The 23,793-nt window shown below is 39.5% G+C and overlaps 1 protein-coding gene across 16 annotated transcripts in view; it reads left to right on the top strand.

The window, feature by feature from the left end:
* UTRN (utrophin) overlaps nucleotides 1-23,793 on the top strand; it is a 535,632-nt gene that overhangs the window by 254,432 nt on the left and 257,407 nt on the right. For all 16 annotated transcript variants that reach the window (XM_085024297.1, XM_085024293.1, XM_085024287.1 and 13 more), the window contains 5 exons: nucleotides 1,715-1,790; nucleotides 10,415-10,629; nucleotides 12,659-12,776; nucleotides 16,966-17,171; nucleotides 18,464-18,618. In XM_085024297.1, the coding sequence (XP_084880423.1) occupies nucleotides 1,715-1,790; nucleotides 10,415-10,629; nucleotides 12,659-12,776; nucleotides 16,966-17,171; nucleotides 18,464-18,618 (770 nt within the window). The remainder of the gene's footprint in view (nucleotides 1-1,714; nucleotides 1,791-10,414; nucleotides 10,630-12,658; nucleotides 12,777-16,965; nucleotides 17,172-18,463; nucleotides 18,619-23,793) is intronic.

Here is a 23,793-nt window from a genome sequence, read left to right as displayed (position 1 = left end):
TTTGTCAATCTCTTTTCAACAAAGCAGCCGAAGTATTTGTTTACACGTAACCTCCCCAGAGCAAATGCTATTCTTATGCTGTTCTTTCTCATTTAGACTAAAAGCCAGAGTCCTTCCTGTGACTTATGAGGCTCCTTATGGTCTTGCTTCCTGGCATCTCTCCGACTCCATCTACTCCTCTCTGTCTCCCTGTGCTGCTTTCCAGATGTGTTGGCCCCGTGTCAGATATGCCAGATTCAGCTTGTTCACATTTAATCCAAGCACACATATTTGATAAGCATGAAGGATGTGAATGGGTATTGTGTAGAATAGTTCATGGTGGTCACTTGTGGGTACAGTGTTAGAGAAAGCCAAAGCTTCCTTTATCGCAGGACTGCACAGAGATGTCTCCACTAATGATGTGAATCATGAATGTCCAAGACCAAGCTAGGCTTATTGTGTAGCGAATTTCAACAAACACATGTTAGGAAATCCTAATCTGGGATATTACATTCATACAAGCACGTATATTCACTTACATAATAGGTTTTTACTGGACTCGCATTTTATGCCGGGTACCATTTTAAGAACTAGGAATTACAGCAAGGAATATGACCCTCATCCAAAGAGCTTATTGTGGGTGAGACAAGTAGATAAGCAGTTATAGCATAGAGGCATCCCTGGGGACATAGGGGTAGGGCACTTACCTGGCTTTGAGTGATAACCAAGGAAGATTTTGTGATGATCGTATCTAAGCTAACTCGTAAAAGGTGAATAAATATTGGTCAAATGGAGAAGGGAGGACAAGTCATTGCAGGGGAAAGAAGCGGTGAGTGAAAGGGACTGAAGAGACAGAGTGAATCTGGGTCCTGGAAGTGGTTCAGTGTGAAGTGAAAGGACGAGAGATGCTGGCAGAGACCACACCCTAGGGCCTCACCGTGCCTCCTAAGGAGTTTGAGCTCCATCTTGAGGACAGTTCACCGACCCGAACACAGTAGGCAGCTCTTGATGGGTTTTAGGCGGGAGAAAGTTACATTTGGAAAGATCACTAGAGCTGCACCACAGAGATGGATGGCGTGGTCCTAAGAATTGGATAGCTTTAGGACATCAAGTAACGCCTCTGGGCAAAGCCAGGGTAACTGATCGGGAAACATCAGTTAGAGACATGAGACAACTTCGTGAAGAGGCTGTCAGGGAGACAGATGACAAAGCCGGATTTGGACATGTCAATAGACAGGTGACAGGGAGAGCTGGACTGAAGGTATATTTTTGGGGGGGTCTTCAACCTCTTAAAACTGTGATAGATGAAACTGTTAGAAACCAGGACCCAGAGGGAGGCCAGGGGTAAGGGTAAGAAGATCAAAAAATCTACTCTATAGCGTATTTGATGGATGAGCAGAGGAAAACGAGCTGGTGAAGGACACTTCGACAATCCATCAGAGGAGTGAGAGTAAAATCAAGACTGTAGAATATTGACGGAATTCACGAGAGGAGGGGTGACAACACTCCCTCTTGCAAAGGAGCAGGGCAGCTAAGAACCGGATGATGTTCTTGACGGTAATGTCAGTGGAGTTGGAGGTCAAGCAAGACTTCGGTGGGTAATGAAAAAAAGGACCCAGAAGCTTAGGCATTGAGGGGGAAGAAAGTGGCAGCACTGTCTTTTAGGACCTTCCTCTTTCAAAAATACAATCGTCCTTATTCATATACTCCTCTTCTCTTTGGCCTGATGCTGTAGCTGTGCAGAGAAGTGCCTAGTGCCCTGAAGGAATGCATCCAGGAATCCTGTTCTGTTGCTCAGACAAGAATTGCTGGTAAGATGCAGTTTATTCCTTAACAATTTTTTTTTCGTATAAACATAGGCAAAATTTTATGTTTATGAGCATTGTCTATGAATTAGGAAAACTTATTTAAAAACACCATGCAGTTATAATTTATTGTTCTACTTTCAATCATTTGAAAAGAATGTCTTCCTTAAAGACAAGGCACATTTCACTGCCCAGTGTGTGTTTCCTTTCATAGGAGATAAGACTGTTTGTTCACCTTTCCTGGGACCAGAGTGGGTCCTGAGCCTCAACAGAGCTTGCTGAGGGAAAAGGGAGAGGCAAGATGGGGACACTGGGGGATCGTTTCTGGGGACATTTTGCTTTTCAGCAACTCACCTCTAACTCACTGTGTTAACATGTTCTGGAGACGTGTAATTGGATGCTGATGATAACTGAAAACCCAAAGGTTTGGCTGCACTTGGGACCAGGGGGAGCTGGGGATTTAGAAGTGTTCTCCATCCCAGGGAGGCTGTTTACTGACAAATGAGGAAAGAAGAGCATTTTCCCACTATTTATTTCCTTCTCTCCTCGCTGAAACTAGCTACTATATCATAGCCACTGGGACCCCAGCTAATTAAGCTTTGCCAGCTCTCTGAACCCCCTTGCCCTGCTTTCCCGCTGGAGACCCCCTGGGCAAAACCCCAAATGTGATGAAGCCTGACTGTCTGCTTCCTCTGTGCCTGCTACTGCTGCTTCTGCTCTTCCTCCTCCTCCTCCTCCTTCTCCATCTCCCCTCTCTCCCCGCCTCTCTTCTTCCTCCTCCTGTTCCCCTTTAGGAGTCAGAAAGTGATGAGTGACAAGCCATTTATTTTTTTCTCTTTTGAGATTGCGAGCTTGTTGAGCGCCAAGTTTGTGTTCAATTTTACTTGTATTTCCCAGTACCTTGTACAAGAAATACATGGCATCTGATTGGTTTTGTTGATGAAGACCCAAAACACTTTGGGTACTGCTGCTTTGCCACCTCAAGCTTAACTCTGTAACCATAGGGAAAAGACTTGATGCATTTTGTAAAAGAACATTGTTATCTTACCTTTTTAAACATCATTATGGCAGAGGAGCAGGGAAAATTTGAATACATATTGAAAAGTAAAAAAAAAAAAGCTGCCTGCCAAGACTTCACCTTCAGGAAGCTGGGCAATTCATTTTGAATAAGATACTCAGGAATTTCCTGATGGTTCAGTGGGTTAAGGACCCAGTGTTGTCACTGCTGTGGCTCTAGTTACTGCTGTGGCTCAGGTTTGATCCTGGCCCGGGAATTTTCTGTGTGCCGCGGGCACAGCCAAAGCAAAGAAAATTTACCTGACTAAAAATTGAGAAATTTCAAACATCATTTGTTTATTAATTTTTTTAAATAACAAGGAAGGAAGTCCATTCTGCTATTAAAATAATATGTTTTATAAAGTAGCAACATAAGAAAGTGGGGGTTCCCATTGTGGCTCAATGGTAATAAACCCAACTAGTATTGATGAGGAGGCGGGTTTGATCCCTGGCCTTGCCCAGTGGCTTAAGGATCCGGTGTTGCCATGAGCTGTGGTTTAGGTTGCTCAGATCCCATGTTGCTGTGGCTGTGATGTAGGCTGGCAGCTGCAGCTTTGATTTGACCCCTGCTTGGGAACTTGCATCTGCTGCAGGTGCGCCTCTGAAAAAAAAAAAAAAAAAAAAGTGTATTTTCCAAAACGAAAAAATTAGAAAAGTGTTAACAATGTTGCATTTTTGAAAAATTTTTAATTTCTGACGAAATGGACGACACCTGGATTCTCATATCTGCTTCTGCATTCGCTCTGTTATGCTGTCACATGTCCGGTAGCCTTGAATGAAAGACCACTCTGTATTTGGGAAATAATGAGCAGGCAAAGGCAAATAACTTCTGATGATGGTGATCATTGTTTAGGCATTCACAGCCCTTGGAAGGGTCTTTAGGAACTCAGAGCTCCCCAGACAGCATTTTTGGAACCTGTGACCTGTGGAGATAGAGCGTTTCATTTTAATTTGTGTTTCCCCAGTTACCTATGTGCTTGAACCTTTTAAAAATATGTTTGTTGTCTTTCTTGTTTCCTCTTCTGTGGATGGTTTGTTGACGCTTGTTGACTTTGAAAAAAATTTTTTTGGTCACCCAATTCCTTATCTGGAATATGCATTGCAAATAACCTTCTCCCTTAATCTGTGACTTTTAAATTTTTTATTTGTGGTACTATTTTCAGAATTCTTAAACATTAATGATCTACTAATAGCTTTCCTTTTTGTGATTTATTTTAGAGCTCCTTTATAGTCTGAACTCATAGAAAGTCTTCTATATTTTACAATTTTAGTTTCCATATGCAGCTCCTTACTTCCACTGAGAATTAATTTTCCTAAGGTGCGTGTGAAGTCAAAATCTGTCCCATCATCTTCCTGCCACAGCCATGGGTCACAACTTTTCCCAGCATCATTTATTGACCAGTAAATTCTTCCTCATTGATCTATAATGTAGTTTTTGCCAAGGTCAGGTTTCTCTGCCATCTATGTACTGTGGCTCTTCTCTAGTGATCTGTTTGAATGTCTGGGTCTGTAACACATCAAGGTAGTCATTCATTTTAGCTGAGTAATATGACTAAATATCCGGTAGAGCATAACCCTCTATCAAAAATGAAACATTTGACTCTTCTTAGCCCTTTTCTTTCCTCTATTTAAAATCAAAATTTGAATATATAATTTAGTCAAGTTATATGCAAATCTGTTGGGATCTTTTAAAAAAAGAATTGTGCTGGGAATTCTCTTGTGGCACAGCTGGTTAAGGATCCAGTGTTGTCACTATAGTGGCTCAGGTCCCTGCTGTGGCTCAGGCTTGATCCCTGGCCCAGGAACTTTCACACGTCTTGGGTGCAGCCAAAAAAAATTGTGCTGAATTTGCAGATTGACTCCTTTTTTTAGTAATGATTTTTATTTTTTTCCATTATAGTGTTCTGTCAATTTTCTGCTGTGCAGCAGAGTGACCCAGTCTCTCTCTCTCTCTCTCTCACACACACACAAACACACACACACACACACTCTTTTTCTCACATTATCATCCATCATGTTCCATCACAATTGACTAAATGTAGTTCCCTGTGCTATACAGCAGGATTTCATTGCTTATCCACTCCAAATGCTATAGTTTGACTCCATTAACCCCAGACTCCCAGTCCATCCCACTCCCTCCTCCTCCCCCTTGGTAACCACAAGTCTGTTGTCCAAGTCTATGAATTTCTTTTCTGTGGAAAGGTTCATTTGTGCCATATCTTAGATTCCAGGTATAAGTGATATCGTATGGCATTTGTCTTTCTCTTTCTGACTTACTTTACTTAGTATGAGAGTCTCTAGTGCCATCCATGTTGTTGCAAATGGCATTCTGTCCTTTTTATGGCTGAGTAGTATTCCACTGTGTATATATACTACACTTCTTAATCCATTCATATATTGATGGACATTCATGTTGTTTCCATGTCTTGGCTATTGTGACTAGTGCTGCAATGAACATGCGGGTACATGTGTCTTTTTGAAGGCAAGTTTTGCCCAGATATATGCCCAAGAGTGGGATTGCTGGGTCATATGGTAGTTCTTTATTTAGTTTTATGAGGTACCTCCCCCTTGGTGGTTTCCATAGTCATTGTATTTACATTCCCACCAATAGTGTAGGAGGGTTCAATTTTCTCCACATCCTCTCCAGCATTTGTTATTTGTTTACTTGTTAATGATGGCCATTCTGACAGGTGTGAGGTGGTACCTCATATTAGTTTTGATTTTGCCTACATTTTTTAGAAAATTATTTTAGCCTTATTTAATATACTGTATGCTAAAGTGGGTATCCACTCCCTCTTGTGTAAAAACTAAAAAACTAACTAAATAAATAAACCAAACTCCCATTGTTAAAAACAAAATGAGACAAAAGCGAACAAACAAAAAATATGAAGAAAACATTTATCAAATCTTTGGAGAGGACAAGAGTAAATTCTGGGGAAACAACCCCCTGAGACAGATTTATGGACTCGATCACCCCAACTCTGTTAATGTGTATACGTTAAAAAGAAAAGAAATTAAATCCTAAAATATTTTAGAAACATTGTTTTCAGCAATATGACAGGGTTTATCTTTCCTATATAAAAAGTTCATTCAAATTGGTAAGGAAGCAGATAAAGAGCACAGACAGTTATAAATTATACCATTTGGTTACAAAACATGAAAACAGTTTATCCTCACTGGCAACTAAAAGGACATTAAAGGAAGCAATAGTGAAAGATGTGTGTTTGTCCCTTGAGATAGAATTTTGTTTGTGTGGATGCAGGGTGTTCACCAATTCTACACGTCCTGGTGGAAGTCAAATTTCCAACTTTTAAGGAAAACAATTTGGCAATTATTAGTAGATACCTATTTTTTTTTCATATTTTTGACCCAGTAATTCTACTTCTAGAAATTTCTACTAAAGTGGCAATCAGAAATGTAAAAAATATACAAAAAGATACTTCTTGGAAGGTGTTTTTTTTGTTTGTTTTTTGCTGTTTTATGTTTGCAAGTTCTTTTTTTTTTTTATTCAACAAATATTTATTGAGTACCTACTATATGCCAGGTATAGTTCTAGGTGTCAGGGATTCATCAGTAAATGCACATAATAAATAAATGAAATATATGGCATATTAGAAGAAGAGTAGCGAAGTGTAACAGACTTTGCTACTGAGGTTGGCAGTGGAACACAAGAGGAAATCAAGTGTGCTAAGGGGATAGTGAAATTTTAAAAAGAATATCAAGATGCCATATTCAGAATATGACAAGTAAGCCAAACTAAGAGCAAAAGCACTTCTGTTGAGTTTCTTTACTATTATTCTTTATATTCTGTGACTTTCAGTGTTGTGATAGGAATTTAAATATATCCTTGATAGGTGTCTAAATCTGTACTTGTATTAATTTCTATCCATTGATCACAGCATATCTGAAAACTGACAGGTGTTAACCCTGAGGTACAAGAAGGTTGTTTTAGGAGTTCCTGTCATGGCTCAGTGGTTAACGAATCCAACTAGGAACCATGAGGTTGCGGGTTCGATCCCTGTCCTCACTCAGTGGGTTAAGGATCTGGCGTTGCCATGAGCTGTGGTGTAGGTTGAAGATGCAGCTCGGATCTGGCGTTGCTGTGGCCCTGGTGTAGGCTGGTGGCTACAGCTCCAATTCGACCCCTAGCCTGGGAACCTCCATATGCCACAAGTGCGGCCCTAGAAAAGACAGAAAGACAAAAAAAAAAAAAAAAAAAAAAGAATGTTGTTTTAAAGTTTTCAGAATAATGGTTTCTAAGCTGTTTTTGTTATTTTGAAAAGTGTAGAGTTAAACAATGACTAACCACTCATTGATAGTGTTAATTAAGTGTATTGATGGAGGGGGATCCTGATTTATGAAGACTTTCTCCGAACTTAGAAGGTTATATCTAAACATTTAATATGGCTGGCCAGCCCTGAACATGGGCACAAGAAAAGCAATGTGATTACATACATAGTTTAGGTCAAAACCCTACTATTTAGGGAAGGAAAGGGGAAACCTACATTATCTGAAATGACTTTGATGGTTTATAAGAAAATATCTTAATGTTCATGCCGCTGAGAGCCGTGAATGGAAGCTAGGTTTTAACGTATTCATCAATTTCTTTTGATTGGCTCTATGAAATGTTGTGTGGGCAAGGATTCTGAAGCTGCATCTTAAATCACTGAGACCAATGTGTGTGATTGTTAGAAACGTCTGCAGTGCAGGAAAGGAGGGCAGAGGGGTAGCCTTGTGCCAAGTACTCATCAGCTTTGACCTATATTAGCAGAGTAGCACGCATGCCACATCAAATCCTTGCCCCGCATAAGTCGGGGTTTTGTAAAATCGAAACCAAGGGCTGGTGATTTGTCTGCTTGTAAAATCTGTACCGACCGTTGGTGAGCAGAACTGGAGTGAGTCAGTAATTTAAAAGGTTCAGTCATGCAGAAGGCAGAAGAAAGCCAGTGTCTCTAAGTGTGTGTCATCCATCTAAGTTGAACATACGGCACATGTACAGCCAAGAATGACATTCATGTATTAGAAGCTGTGAAGATCAAGAAACGTACCCCAAAATAAGGACATTCAAGACATATTCATTAGGGGAGCCAACTGGAATCCTGCCAGAAGGCGTTTCTTAGTCATGATGCCACTGTTCATGGGGTTCTTGTGCCTCCCCCTTTCTTTGCTGCCTGTAAGAGACTGTGCTTAGCATCTGGCACTAGCAGAAATCCATTTTTTTTAGCTTATTATGACTAACTTTGATTTGCATACCCTATTACCTGGTTTCTTCAAACCTTGTTTTTTTCCTCCAGTTTTCTTGAGAAATAATTGATATACATCACTGTATAGGTTTAAGGCAGACAGCAGGATGCTTTGATTTATGTATATTATGAAATGATTTTCCACAGTAGATTTGGCTAACATCCGTTTTCTAATAGAGTAAAAAAAGAAGAACGCATAAAAAAATTTCTCCTCGTGATGAGAATTCTTCAGATTTACTCTCTTAACAATTTTCCTGTATATTATAGAGCAGTGTTAACTATAGTTTTCATGTTTTACATTTTACCCCTGGTACTTATTTCTGCTGTAATTGGATGTTGGTACCTTTTCACTACCTTTCTCCAATCTCCCCTCCCTCCACCCTTCACCTCTGGTAACTATAGGTCTGAAAAAGACCTGAAAACTGTGTTCTTTTTCAATGAATTTTTTTCCCTTAGGTTCCACATATGAGATCATACAGTATTTGTCTTTGTCTGATTTACTTTACTTGGCATAATGCCTTCAAGGTCCATCCTAGTTGTCTCAAATGATAGGTTTTCCTTATTTTTTATGTCTTAATTATATGCATATGTGTATATATGTATGTGTGTGTGTATAAACCCTGTATCAGATATATGGTTTGCAGATTTTTTTTCCCCATTCTGTGCAAGCTGTCTTTTCACTTTGTGATGTTTTCTGTTGCTGTGTAGAATCTAGCTTTTTAGTTTCATGTCGTCCCAGTTGTTCACTTTTGATTTTGTTGCTTATGTTGTTATATTCTTTAGGTGTTGTATTCAGAAGGTCAATACCAAGACCTATGTCAAGTAGCTTTATTCCTTAGTTTTCCAGGAGTTTCATGGTTTCAGGTTTTACATTTAAGTCTTTAATCCATTTTGAGTTAGTTTTTGTGAGTGGTGTAAGAAGACATGGGTCCAGATTTATTCTTTTACATGTGAATGTCCAATTATCTTAATATCATTTATTGAAAAGACTGTCTTTTCTCCATTGCATATTCTTGACTCACTTGTCAAATATTAGTGGACCATATATGCAAGTTCTTTTTTAAAGTAAAGGTTGAGGAGCAGTCTAAAGTATCCAGCTTGTAAGAAAAGCGGTAACTAAAAGTTAGTGAATATGTACAGAGATTATTTCATAGGTGTTCGCAATGATGTTTATTAAGAATAACTGACCAAAAAAAAAAAAGGAGTTCCCGTCGTGGCGCAGTGGTTAACGAATCCGACTGGGAACCATGAGGTTGCGGGTTCGGTCCCTGCCTTTGCTCAGTGGGTTAACGATCCGGCGTTGCCATGAGCTGTGGTGTAGATTGCAGATGCGGCTCAGATCCCGCGTTGCTGTGGCTCTGGCGAAGGCCGGTGGCTACAGCTCCGATTGGACCCCTAGCCTGAGAACCTCCATATGCCTCGGGAACGGCCCAAAGAAATAGCAAAAAGACCAAAAAAAAAAAAAAAAAAAAAAAAGAATAACTAATGCTTGGGAGTTCCCTTTTGGTACAGTGGGTTGTCACTGCCTAGGCTCAGGTCACTGCTGTGGTGTAGGTCCAATCCCAGGCCTGGGAACTTCCACATACCGTGGGTATAGCCAAAATAATTTTTTTAAAAAAGCACTAATGCTCACATTATAAAGTTAAGTGAAAAAGGACAGAAAATAAGAGTAAATTGGCTTTATAATGAAAGCAAAAACATCTTGACAAAATAAAATAACACTCCTAATTTTGTCATGGTTGTTTTTTTGTTTTTGTTTTTTTTTTTTTTTGTTTTTTTTTGGTTTTTTTTTTGTCTTTTTGCCATTTCTTGGGCCGCTCCCGCAGCATATGGAGGTTCCCAGGCTAGCGGTTGAATCGGAGCTGTAGCCACCGGCCTACGCCAGAGCCACAGCAACGCGAGATCCGATCCACGTCTGCAACCTACACCACAGCTCACGGCAATGCCGGATCGTTAACCCACTGAGCAAGACCATGGATCGAGCCTGAAACCTCATGGTTCCCAGTCGGATTCGTTAACCACTGAGCCACGACAGGAACTCCTGTTGCATTTTTTTATTTTATATTCTCTTGATATTTGTGTTAGTTACTTTTGGGTTATTGCTGCCCTAGAATATGGTGAGCCTATGTGTTTAATTTGCTTTATGGCCACAAAAGTCATACAGATACTTGAGGAAATACCATTTCAGTATTAAAAAATAAAAACCTCTTTCATTTTTTTTTTTACTTAAACCCAATTTTATATAAATACGCATATACACATCACCACTACATCACCCCAGTCAAATTATCCTGCTGTTTTATGAATACTTTGCTGCATGTTTTATTTCAGTTCATACAAGTGTCCAAAAGGTGGTGCTAGCATCATCTCCATCAGATATTCCTGTTCAGTCTCCTCGTGCTGCAGAAATCTCAGTTCCTGCTGATCTGGATAAAACGATAACTGAACTAGCCGACTGGCTGGCATTGATCGACCAGATGCTGAAGTCCAACATTGTCACCGTTGGGGACGTAGAAGAGATCAATAAGACAATTTCCCGAATGAAAGTAGGTACCTAATGTAAAGGCTTGTCATGGAAACATCACAACACAGGGGTAGATGAGATCTGTTTAGATCACTTTTGTTTGTCTTAAACTCAGAATGAGCTTTAAAAAAACTCTTGATCTGTCAAACAGCCATCCTGGGCTAGCTGGGGTGAGTAAAGCTTTTCTGACATTGATGCTGTTTTGGTAAGAACAGGTTTCACAACGTTGGGTTGTAGACACGGTATATTTTTGTGATCTAAAATTGATGTAGAAATCCAGCCACATCAATATAAATGTAAACTAGTGTTACATTTAATGCCTTGTATAATGTAGGGCAGTTTCCTGAAGTGCCTTTTCAACTTATATTTCATCATGAGCTTATTTGTTTAATTATTAGCTGGCATCATAAGTCAGAATCTCCTGATTATAACTTCATTCCTACACATGGGCCATCTTCTATCGCTTTATAAAGTTCTTTTTTCATATTCAGTGTTTTTGGCCACTGGGCTGTGTTTTGTCTTGGATACTGAAAAGAATAAATCAGATAAACCGTAAAATAGTAATAACGGCTGTTGCTAACTCTTATTAAGTGCTTACCATGTGCAAGGTATTTTTCTATTTTACGTGTGTTATCTCATGTACTTTAACAGTGTTGTGAGGTAGGTACCAATGTTATGCCCATACTGCATAGGTGTGGCCGGGCACAGTCTAATAAAAGCTGCAGGGCGGGTCTCAGCCACCTTTGAGGGGAGCCAGGATGAGGAAGGGGATTCCATCCACAGTGAAGGAAGGCAGAGGATGTGGGATTTTGACATTTAGAGACAAGTAAATGGCCTTCCTGGTGTAGAGAGCAGGGAAAATAACGATACGAGGTGGAAAGCACGAAGGATGTTGGGTCAACGACTGTGTAATGAAGACGTGTCACGGGAAGGAAGACATTCGCGGCAACTCAGGTTCATTTTGTGAGGAGCTTGTAGACCGCACAAAGCCCTCTGGACCTTTATTCTATAAGCAGTTGGCATGCATCTTTTCCCCTTTTGCTTTTTAAAATTGTGGCTGGAGACGGATGATAACAATCCCTGCTTTGGTAAGAAGACTGGGAATAGTGCGAGAGATGCTTAAAACAAGGAGAAAAGCCCTTTCTGAGTGGCTAAGATGATGCTATTGCAATTAGTGGAAATCAGGACCAGAAGAAATGGAATGTGGATGAGGGCGTGATGATTTGGTTCTCGAAAGGTTATGTGGAGAGATCCTTGTGCCCTTTAGAAGGGAGTGATCAGCATTCACTCAAACGTCTCTCTGGGATTCAGCCTTAGATGTTGTGAATAAGCCATTTACAGATAATATTTGACACTGTAGGAATAATTGAATTCTGCAAAATTAGCCAATTGACGGGAAGAATTGGGAGTGAATCTTTGCCTCACCATTTGTACTTAACTGGAAATTGTGTCTTCTAATTTTTATGGTAATTTATTAGTTCCATGCATAAAATATACCATTTTCTTGATACTGCTAACTTTTCTCCCATATTTATTAGTACTAAGAGGCACAAACTTTCTAGAGCAGCAGTTTGTCAATGTCTAAGATTATTGAATTTGCAATTACACCTGTTAGCATTTTTCTTATACCTCCCCTCCATCCCTGGGGGTGCCATCAGTGGATGTTCATATCTGATGTAGGTCAGATGTGCAAAGCATCAGCTGCAGAAATCACTGCTAATGTTTTGAAAGCACTTCTTAGTTTTCAAAGGGATTTTCTTCAATTAATCTCCTCAGAGTTGAGAGAGCTGTACTGTGAGCATTTTAGTATTTCTTTTTGTGAAAACAAAAACACAGAGAAGTAAAGTGCCTTGCCTGGGGATCCAGGTGTTAAGTGGGTTAGCTGAGATTTGAACCTAGGACCTCTGATTCCAACTCTGCTGCATCACTGATGCCTCACTGTCCCTTATCGAAGGAAAACAACTTTGATTATCAGTGCGCCTGTTTTGCTTTGCTAGTGTTCTTAACATAGGGTTCATTAACTTCTCTTAACAATCACCTTGTCTTAACAGATCACAAAGGCTGACTTAGAACAGCGCCATCCTCAGCTTGATTATGTTTTTACACTGGCACAGAATTTGAAAAATAAAGCTTCTAGTTCAGACGTGAGAACAGCCATCACAGAAAAATGTAAGTTTTTAAAAAATTGCGTATCATCATTCAGTTTCCCTGACAATGGTAACATACCCATTTCTGAAGATTACTCATCAGAAATTAATATTATTTGATTATTTGATATTTGATAACTATCTGATATAATAAAACAGCTTTCCCTTGTTTTGTGTGAACATTGTCATAATCCCGTTATGAGTTCTTTAAAGTATTAACATCATTAATTTTAAGTAACTACTGATTCATTGACTTTTTTTACTTTCAAGTTAGGATTTCTTTTTTTTTTTTTTTCTTTCTTTTTTTTTTTTTTTTTGTCTTTTTGCCATTTCTTGGGCCGCTCCCACAGCATATGGAGGTTCCCAGGCTAGGGGTCTAATCAGAGCTGTAGCCACCAGCCTACACCACAGCCACAGCAACATGGAATCTGAGCCGCGTCTGCAACCTACACCACAGCTCACGGCAACGCCGGATCCTTAACCCACTCAGCGAGGCCAGGGATCGAACCCGCAACCTCATGGTTCCTGGTCGGATTTGTTAACCACTGCGCCACGACGGGAACTCCAAAAGTTAGGATTTCTTTAAAGGAAACAAAACCAGGAAAGTTAAGAGAAACCCAAAGGACAGCAAATCCATTCTTCTCTTATAGTCACTGAAACCAAATCTCGTCATGTATTAACTTATCTTCTCAAAATTTACTCCAAACGTATTTATTGAGCAACTACTAGGTACCTGTGTGCCTGGCACTAATTTGGAAGTACTTCAGTTAAATACAAAATAGGACAAAACAAAAATTAAATATAAAACAGCAACAGCAAAGATCCCTGTTTGAAATTTGCGCTCTGGCTGTAAAGCTTCCATTAAATCTGGTCTGACATGCAAAACAAAGACAAAATCCTCAAGAATGTCACATAGGGACACTCACTGTCTGCTTCCATCCTTTCCTTTCTCTCTTTAGCCCTCAGTCCTGTCTGTAGCTATTCTGTACTATACGTATTCCTTAAATCGTCCTGACATTTCTTAGTCTCCTTACCTTTATTCACATTAATTTTTTTTTCTTGGCCTTCTCTCCCCAGGTGCAATTCTACTCAGCAGCTAAAATGTCACCCCTTCTGTGAAGTCTTTCCCACCCTCTTCTCGTCCCTGGTGAACTGTATTTTCTATCTTTAGTTCCCGCCATGGCCTTTTCCCCCGTAATTTCATTGTTGATCTCACCGTTAATTCTCTCTCTCCTCCATAGATTGTAAATACTCACCTTTTGGCCCCGAGGCCTCCCACAGTGCCCAGTACAAATTAGGCACTTAATAAATATTTGTGACAGAATATAAACTAGAAGGCATTTTATGACCTTGTCTAATATCTCTGAAGGGAAGTCAGCTATTCCCCCTGTAAAAAGTATTTTGATTTGAAAATACATGTGGCAGTAACAAGGTGATTGGAAGAGATGAGTTAGCAGAGAACGTTTAGTGTCTCCCAGCGTTGGTTTATGTTTCCTAAATAAGCCGTTTTCCCTCTTTCTCCCTCTTTTTAGTCATTGATGGATTACTTGTGCCTATTAGGGACTCAGGAGTGACCTTGTTTCTCACCCTGTGAAAAGGAGCTTCTTGGCTTTGGTGACCCCAAACTGTGCACCAAGGTGTCTCCACCTTGCTTTTTCTACCATCTTTTGTTTTGTCCACCATCTCTCTGTTCAAAGTTTAAGGTTTCCTTCTGAATTTCTTCCTTTTCCAATTTAACACCTTCTTTTTGTTTTCCCTCCATTTTTTTTTCTGGTATAGGGGCTGCATGGTCTTTATCACTATTCGTTATATGAAAAAACACTCTCAGGAGAGGGTACTACCTAGAGTAGCCTGCTTTTAGCATTTATTCCCAATAAATAGGATGATTTTCTTGTTTTTTTAATAATAAACTTTAGATATTTTCTGTCTCAATGTCTTTAGTTTCATTTGTTTAGTATTAAAGGATTCTATTAGTTATAGAATTGGTCATAAGTACTTTACCTACCTCTGTAACTGACAAGAAGAACATTTAGGATTAAGTTGTCCAGTCTCTAAGATCAAAACTTTATCTAAACTGTCAAAACTGAGATAATAATCTCATTGAACAGTGTTTTTAGAATTTTTGCACATATGTATAATTTACATTTTTCTAAACAATCTTCAATTGATGGCTCTTATGGTTTACTATAACCATATTTATTTGAAGAATTTCGCTAAAATTTCTCATTATGACTTAGCTGCAATGTTATTTTTTAGTCAAGTTTTCCTTGCTTTGTGCTTAACTACAGCCCTTTTGTCTTTCTGGCATATAATCAGTCTTCTAGAGTTTGTTTCTAACTTTCTACCTAGTCATTACCAATGGGTTATGGAAGATATTTAAAGCTATTGCTTTCTAGTACCTTCAGTTCAAATCATGCACTGCCCCTGAAGTAATTAATCAAGAGTTTAAGTTTCCTTAGATGTCTTTTTCTGTAAGTCCATGTTAACAATAGAAAAGGAGAGGGTGTTCCTGTTGTGACTCAGAGGGTTAAGAACCTGAAGTTGTCTCTGTGAGGATGCAGGTTCGATCCCTGGCCTGGCTCAGTGGGTTAAGGATCTGGCGTTGCTGTAAGTTGCAACATAGGTTGCCCATGTGGCTTGGATCCTGTGTTGCCTGGCTGGTGCAAGCTGGCAGCTGCCGCTCTGATTTGACCGCTAGCCTGGAAACCTCCATGTGCCGTGTGTATAATCTAAAAAAAAACAAGACAGGAGAGGAGAGAAAGTAGGAGAGAGAAAAGGAGAAGAGAAAGAAACAGAAAGAAAGAATAAACAAAGGAAACAAACAACAATAAAAAAGAGAGAGGTAAAGAGTCAATATGGGAGTTCCCGTCATGGCGCAGTGGTTAACGAATCCGACTAGGAACCATGAGGTTGCGGGTTCGGTCCCTGCCCTTGCTCAGTGGGTTAAGGATCCGGCATTGCCGTGAGCTGTGGTGTAGGTTGCAGACGCGGCTCGGATCCCGCGTTGCTGTGGCTCTGGCGTAGGCCGGTGGCTACAGCTCCGATTCAACCCCTAGGCTGGGAACCTCCATATGCCGCGGGAGCGGCCCAAGAAATAGCAGCAACAACAACAACAACAACAACAAAAAAAAAAAAGAGTCAATATGGATTTTTTATAATAAAAAAACTATCAGATGCATAGAACTTGAATCTAATTTCTCTTGAATATATAAAAATACTTCCTTTTAGAAAGGTTTCATGCTGCAGTAGAACTAATGTTGAAAATGTTCTTAAATAATTTGCTTTCTTTTAAAATCAAGACCACCTAAGAGCATCTTCTTTGAGGATAGCAAGTGACTTTATCTATGGTTATAAAGTTCTATCATAAAAGCTACCTTCTTCAAACCAGGTTCAATAAATATAAATTAGCTAGGAATTTATCTACCTTATAAGTTTTTGGCTTATCAGCTTATAATTGTAGATCTTTTTTCTTTTTTGGTCACAGTCACAGGATATAGAAGTTCTGGGACCAGGGATCAAATCTGAGATGCAGCTGCAAACTATGCCACAACTGCAGCAATGCCAGATCCTTAACCCAAGACACCTGGCTGGGGATTGAACCCATGCCTCAGCAGCCCCCTAAGCCACTGCAGAGGCAACACCAGATCCTTAACTCGCTGTGCCATAGCAGGAACTCCAATAGTAGCTGTTTTTTGTTGTGAGATTTTTTTTGTGTGTGTGTGTGTGTGTGTGTTTTGCCGTTTCTTGGGCCACTCCCGCGGCATGTGGAGGTTCCCAGGCTAGGGGTTGAATCGGAGCTGTAGCCGCCGGCCTACACCACAGCCACAGCAACGCGAGATCCAAGCCACATCTGCAACCTACACCACAGCTCACGGCAACGCCAGATCCTTAACCCACTGAGCAAGGCCAGGGATTGAACCCGCAGCCTCATGGTTCTTAGTCGGATTCGTTAACCACTTAGCCACTACGGGAACTCCTATTGTGAGATGTTTTAATGCATTTAAAAAAGAGTTTATTTCAAGATTTTTTTCTTCAAGATTGGTTTCACAAATCTATCAGTTGTATAGTGTGGCAGACATGTAATAAAATTCCTTTAAAATGTTTCCACCTTGCCTCCTTTCTCTTTTCTGTATTTGACCTTATTTGTGACATATGTGCCTTTCCTGAGAATTACTTTCTGGGATTATTTTTTTATGCAATGCCTCCTCCAGTGGAAAAGGTGAAGAACCAGTGGGATAGCACCCAGCATGGCGTGGAGTTAAGACAGCAGCAGCTGGAGGACATGATCATTGACAGTCTTCAGTGGGATGACCACCGGGAGGAGACCGAGGAGCTCATGAGAAAATACGAGGCTCGCCTCTATATGCTTCAGCAAGCCCGCAGGGATCCACTGATCAAACAAGTTTCTGATAATCAAGTAAGACTCCTTAGATACTTTCTGGCATTATCAATTTGTGAGTTGTGCTTTTTTTTTTTTTTTTTTTCTATTGTTAGCGGTAATTTTTAGGACTCTTGTCATTATGGTTTCCCAGGTGCTTAGATTCCATACTGAAATCTATATAAAAGAATTTGACCAGGAAGCTTTTTGAAAAATTTCTGGAGACCTCACAAATAGAAATGTATGCGTACCCTAGATTTACAGCTCACTGACTCTTTGCAAATAGAGCTCACCCATGAACCAGCAAACTAGAAAGAAAACGTTTTTAGGATTCCAGGACCCCTCCTTTTACTCCCTCCCAGGTCTAACCTGAAGGTTAAAGTGCTATTTTGAATTTCTCGACAGTCATTGACAGTAATACTCTTGGATTGGTTGTTATGGTTGTTAGGTTATAGAGTGGTGTAACATGTATTTGCCCTTCAGATAACTTGGTCTCCTGGATCATTTTCTGTGTGTATGCCATCTGCTGATTTATTGTCACCAAAAGTCTCAAAAGTAATCATCAGCAAAGGCCCTGGAAATTTCACCAGAGGAATACAATTAAAAGTGCTATCAGTGTTTTAATCATCATATTCAGAAGATTTTTTTTCTAATCAGCAATATGGTTGTATTCTTCTGGAACTTTAGGGTGGATTTTTTTTTTTCCCTTTTTGCCAGTGGCTGCAAAAATCATTACGGGAACGTTCATTAGTCATTAGATTTCACGGGGAGTGTCTTGATTGAGGGATCTCAGAGATGGAAAAAGTGTACCGAGGAATCAATCCCCTTGGACACACAGCAACAATTTAGTTTATTCAGGCAACTCTTGTAAACCTTGCTTGATTCCTGGATCCGCCAAGCAGCTGACTTTGAAAACATACACAGTGATCCAGAGACAGGAGATAGAAAACTTCCATATTGTTTCCCTTTTGATTTCTCTAAATACGTATCAAGAAATTATAGTAAGTTTATTCCGATAAGATGTATATGCCTGCAAGGATCAGATGTATAGCAGAAGGAGTGAAAAGTACAAATGGTTTGAGGGAGGAAAATATATCAAAGAGGAAAAGCTAATAATCCTTTAACATCATCTGCTACATACCTGATCGCTTTTCCCCTCCAGAATTATTTTTGTTTGAGCTTAAAGGCAAGCATTTTTTTTTTTATAATTTGTTTTCTTCTTTTGATATCTGTATCTAATACAAGTTAAAGCCTACTGGAAGGACCAATGTTTTGGGAGTGCTTGTTCCTGAGTGACCCAGTCTAACAGTTACACATAAATTTCACCTTAGATGTTGCTTCAAGAATTGGGTCCTGGTGATGGTGTCATAATGGCATTCAATAACGTCCTGCAAAAATTGCTAGAGGAGTATGGCAATGATGACACAAGGAATGTGAAAGAAACCACTGAGTACCTAAAAACATCATGGATCAATTTAAAACAAAGGTAACACTAAGGCCCTGGCAGGTATATGTGTCTTGTCAAGTTGGTAATTTGATTGCTCTGACTTTCTTATGGAAGCATGCTGAACATGTGACTGGTACAAGTACATTTTATTATTATTTTAAATGTTTATGTTGTTCTGAGTTAGTAGTATCACACTTAGTGTAGGATATATATTTATACATTAGCTACTCGAATTTCTTCAGTAGAGTTTTTCCTTGAATAAGTCTAAACCCTGACAATGATCTTTCTGTGTGTTGTGATTTTCTTATGCCTCTCGGCATTTCTTGCAGTACTCTAATGGTAAGGATTACTTGGGTATTTACAGAGACATCAGGGTAATACTCTTCCTATTGGTAGTTAAAGAAGTGTGCTATTTGACCAGGTCATCCTTGGTTGAGGCTGGGAACACATGGATCCACTGTAGACTCCTGAAATGCACCATGTGTATGTTGGGTTTCAACTAATTTTTTACTTTCCATGACTGTCTAGTCAGTATATTTGGAACAGACCAAAATAGCGTATGTGATTATAAGAGAAATTTTTCTGTCATTTGAACACCTAGAATTTGAGGCACTATAAATAGTGGTTAGCATCTCTTTAAGATTGCATATTTATATTCATCATCAGGAAAGAAAAAAGTGTTTACTTCCTGCATAGTACTGTGGGAATACCTGTGTCTAAATGAAATTATAGTTTCACACACATCTTATATATTCATATGCAACTGCCTGAAAGCTAATTTGATACCAAAAACACATTTATTTTACTTTATGATGTATATTACTAGCAATAAAGTACAGCCACGCATTTAATAACAGTTTGATATGAAAGTACTTTATATATTTTTAGAATGTCATTTTTAGTTAGAATCTCTAATGTAAATTTTCAGAAAACTCAAAGCAAAGAATTATGAGCAGGACGTGAACGAGAATATCTTATTGCCTATTCCTAGATTCTGGAGAAAATAAAGACAAGGGTAGCAAATACAAAACTTCAAAGTGGTTAGAGCAGAATATAGTTACAATACTGACCTTTCTAGCATTTTAGTGCAACTCTTTTTCTGTTGGATAGAGTAAGGATCCCAAAACTAAGGCAGGGAAGAGGAAGAATTAAAAACATCTTTAGAGGGAGTTCCTTTTGTGGCTCAGCAGGTTAAGAACTGGGCATAGTGTTCGTGAGGATGTGAGTTCGGTCCCTGGCCTTGCTCAGTGGGTTAAGGATTCGGTGTTGGTGGAAGCTGTGGTGTAGATCCCAGGTGTGGCTTGGACCCAGTGTTGCTGTGGCTGTGGTATAAGCTGGTAGCTGCAGCTCTGACCTGACCCTTGGACTAGGAACTTCCACATGCTGCAGGTGTGGCCCGAAAAAGAAAAAAAGGATGGGGGGAATACCCCTTTAGAGTACAAACTTCTAGTTACAAGATAAATTCTGGGAATGCGACATACAACATGGTGACTATAGTTAACGATACTGTGTTATTTGTGTTTGTGTGTTTGAAAGTCGCTAAATAGACCTTAATTCTCATCGTAAAAAAAAATGTGTAGCCATGTGAGGTGATGGATGCTAACTACCGTGCCAATCATTTTGCAGTATATACCTACATCAAATCATTGGGTTGTACACCTGGAACAAATACAATGTTATATGTCCGTTATATCTCAATTAAAAAAACCCAGCCTTGACACCGAGATCGTCCTTAGCATACTTTATGTTTCCAGAGATTCCATAGATAAGAATTACGACTTAGTTTTATTGTAAATAATATCATAAAAATTGATCACTTAGGAATGTGTGGCCTGCTTTATTTAGTAACGCCAGTTCTTTTTCTGCTTTCACTTTGTAAATATTTCAAGACAGCCTACAGCAGTAGTTAGATTAGATGGAAGAGGCAATTAAAAATGAATTATATTCCAAGGTGAGCTTTCATTTATCATAGCTAAGACGATCATGGTGTTCTAATTTTATGGCAGTTACAAGTCGTTGTCTTTATTCTATTTTCTTTCTGCCTTTTTTTTTTGAGAAATAAGTAAACATGTTAATATTTAGGCATGATTTAGGTATATTAATATCTATAAAGCAGAGAAGATAAAACAAAATTGTAGCTCACAAAATCCTGTCATGAGTGATACCTAGGGTTTCTACATATTGCCAGGATTTTCTCTTTTAAATACAGTGATAACCAATTTTTAGCTGTTCTTTTTTTGTTTTGTTTTGTTTTGTTTTGTCTTTTTGCTATTTCTTGGGCCGCTCCCGCGGCATATGGAGGTTCCCAAGCTAGGGGTCGAATCAGAGCTGTAGCCACTGGCCTACGCCAGAGCCACAGCAACGCAGGATCCGAGCTGCGTCTGCAACCTACACCACAGCTCACAGCAACGCCAGATCGTTAACCCACTGAGCAAGGGCAGGGACCGAACCTACAACCTCATGGTTCCTAGTAGGATTCGTTAACCACTGCGCCACGACGGGAACTCCAATTTTTAGCTGTTTAATTGGAGATCTTTTAAGAATACGTAGGTCTTCCCTTCCTAAACAAAGTATGTGAACCTATATTAAACATTTTTTGAATTCTTGGCATTATTGTTATGAAGATATAATCAATCAACTGTAAGGGTTGTAGGTGGCCCTACAGTTTGTTTAAACCAGTGTTTCTCAATCTTTTTTACATTATCAACCTTCTAAGTAGCCTTTTTTAGATCCCTGACCCCAGGATATTTTAATACAGTGGGTATACTGTACCAGTTTCTATACTTTATAGTTATGCTTTATGCATAAAACCAGTGAATTTTTTCCACTCCCCTCTCACACCCAGCCCCACCAAAGAACCCTTCACCTCTCCACTGGGAATGCCTGACTTACTCTAATGCTCTCAGGCTCACAGAAGTTAAATGACATGTTCAAAGTCACATTGCAGAGCCAGGACAGTATTTTTCTCTGCTAAATTATGACAACACTCTCCATACTCTAAAGAATTGGTAGTAAATTTATTCAGCCTGCTGTGCTTTGTGAGATTTTTGTGCTTTGTTTTTAGCATATAAATTTTATTGGGCATCTCTTCCTTGTCAGGGTCTGGGCTAAGCTCTTCACTTGCATTATTTTCTTTAATTCTCACAACAACCATAGGAGACAGGTGGCATTTTCATCAGCACTACGTCAGTGAATAAACTGAAGCAGAGAGAAGTTCAGGAACACCCAGGATCACACAGCTCATTGGGAGCAGAGCAGAGATGGAAATCCAAGCCTTTCTGACTGTGCAGTCAGGCTCTTATCTTTAAAAGATAGTTTTGTTTTGGGAGTTCCCGTCCTGGCACAGTGGTTAATGAATCCAACTAGGAACCATGAGGCTGGGGGCTACAGCTCTGATTAGACCCCTAACCTGGGAACCTCTATATGCCGCGAGAGTGGCCCAAGAAATGGCAAAAAGACAAAAAAAGAAAAAAAAAAGATAGTTTTGTTTTTCTTCTTTGCCATCAGAACTTCTGCTATTGCTGATGATGGCTCTGTGTACCCACTTCTGGGATCTCTGTGATTCCACTGACTGTTTCTTATCTGTGTTGAGTTTAGAAAGCAGATCTGATTAATGATAAATGGGGGCCTCTGCTGTGAGTAAATGTAACCCCCTCCAATATGTGGCTATGGTGCCTGCTGTGTTGGCACCTTGGAGGCCTTATCCAATGGCTCTTCTCTTTTCTCCCGGCCATATTCTGAATATACATCATTGTCAGCCAAATTCTGGAGAGGTGAAGGGTTATTATATTGTGCATGGAACACTATTATTGCAGCCTAATGTGTGAAGCTTAATATCAGCTTTCAAAGGAAATGTTTTGTCTGAATTGCGATTGGACTAAGTAATTTGGCCATTCAGTTACAGGCCCAGAATCCCTTATCTATAATGCCAAAATCCAGTATGTTCTGATAACAGGAAGCTTTGAATTGACATGAAGCTATTTATTATAGTCTTTATTTATCCTGCTTAGTTGTGAATAGCCTTGTTCCTAGCTGCAGGAATATTGTGTTTGCCACCTCAGACCATAGGTGGGGGTAATATGTCATTTAGATACATTCATAATAATAGATTTCTAATGTACAAAAAATTCATAATCCTTAAACAACCGGTTCCCAATATTTTGGGATTCTGTAAACAACAGGTCTGTCTCTAACATTTTAAACAAATTGACATATCTTGACCACTACTCTTTTTACTAGTGAAAAATTTTTTCTCGCATCTTCTAATGCCAGTTAACAAATTTTGTAATGCACTTGGAGATATTAATAGTTGAAGAAAGTGCTTGTAGTAACTTTTGGAGTTTGTAGATGCCTCATTTAGGTCTGAAATATGTTATTTTAACCCTGGAGTGCATATATTCATGTATATGTGTATGTACACACACACATGCACACACACACACATATTTATGCTGAAATATTTTGAAGGAAATGAGACAGTATAACTTTATGTTATTAAAAAAATATAGATCATTAGTTACTGTGTATTTTTCTCTTTGCCTTTATCCCCCGGAAGCCATCTTTCGCCTTGTACTTTAAGGAATTTCTCGGTTTATGCAGGCAGAACAGAAAGCACACTGGCTACGGCAACTGGCAATCTTTGACTAACATCCCAGCTTTTTCTCTTGCCGTCTATGTGAACCTTGACCAAGTTGTTTCAACTCACTGAGTCTCAATTCCTTGGTTGTAAAGTAGAGAACATAGCTAATGGGTAAGATTATTGTGAGGATCAAAATTGAGGTATAAAAGTTCCTCATACATAATATGTACCTGAAATGATCATCATCTGCTCTGTCTTATTCTGTCTTTCTTATAAATCCATTGCCCTTCAGTCTGTTTTACTGAACTGTCTGTGACAAAGTTAGCCAAAGCTTGCGTCCTTGTCAGTTGTTTGTAGTCATTTTGAATAATCTCTACTTACATTCATGATAAAATAGTTAAGGGGTTCCCGGGGTGGTGCAGTGGGTTAAGGATCTGGCGTTGTCTCTCTGGTGGCTCGGTTTGCTGCTGAGGCGGGGATTGAATCCCCAGCCCAGCACAGTGTGTTAGAGTCTGGTGTTGCCCCGGTTGTGGCGTAGGTTGCACAGCTTGGATGTAATCCCTGTCCCAGGACTTCCATCTGCCACAGGTGTGGCCGAAAAAGAAAAAAAAAGCATAAAATAGTTGGTCATCTGA

Source organism: Sus scrofa, chromosome 1, assembly GCF_054392235.1.
Source record: "Sus scrofa isolate SSC_HxYL_T2T_F1_AM1 chromosome 1, Sscrofa_HxYL_maternal_Yorkshire_Landrace_v2.0, whole genome shotgun sequence".
Taxonomy (NCBI): Eukaryota; Metazoa; Chordata; class Mammalia; order Artiodactyla; family Suidae; genus Sus; species Sus scrofa.
This window is presented reverse-complemented; position numbering and strand designations above follow the sequence as displayed.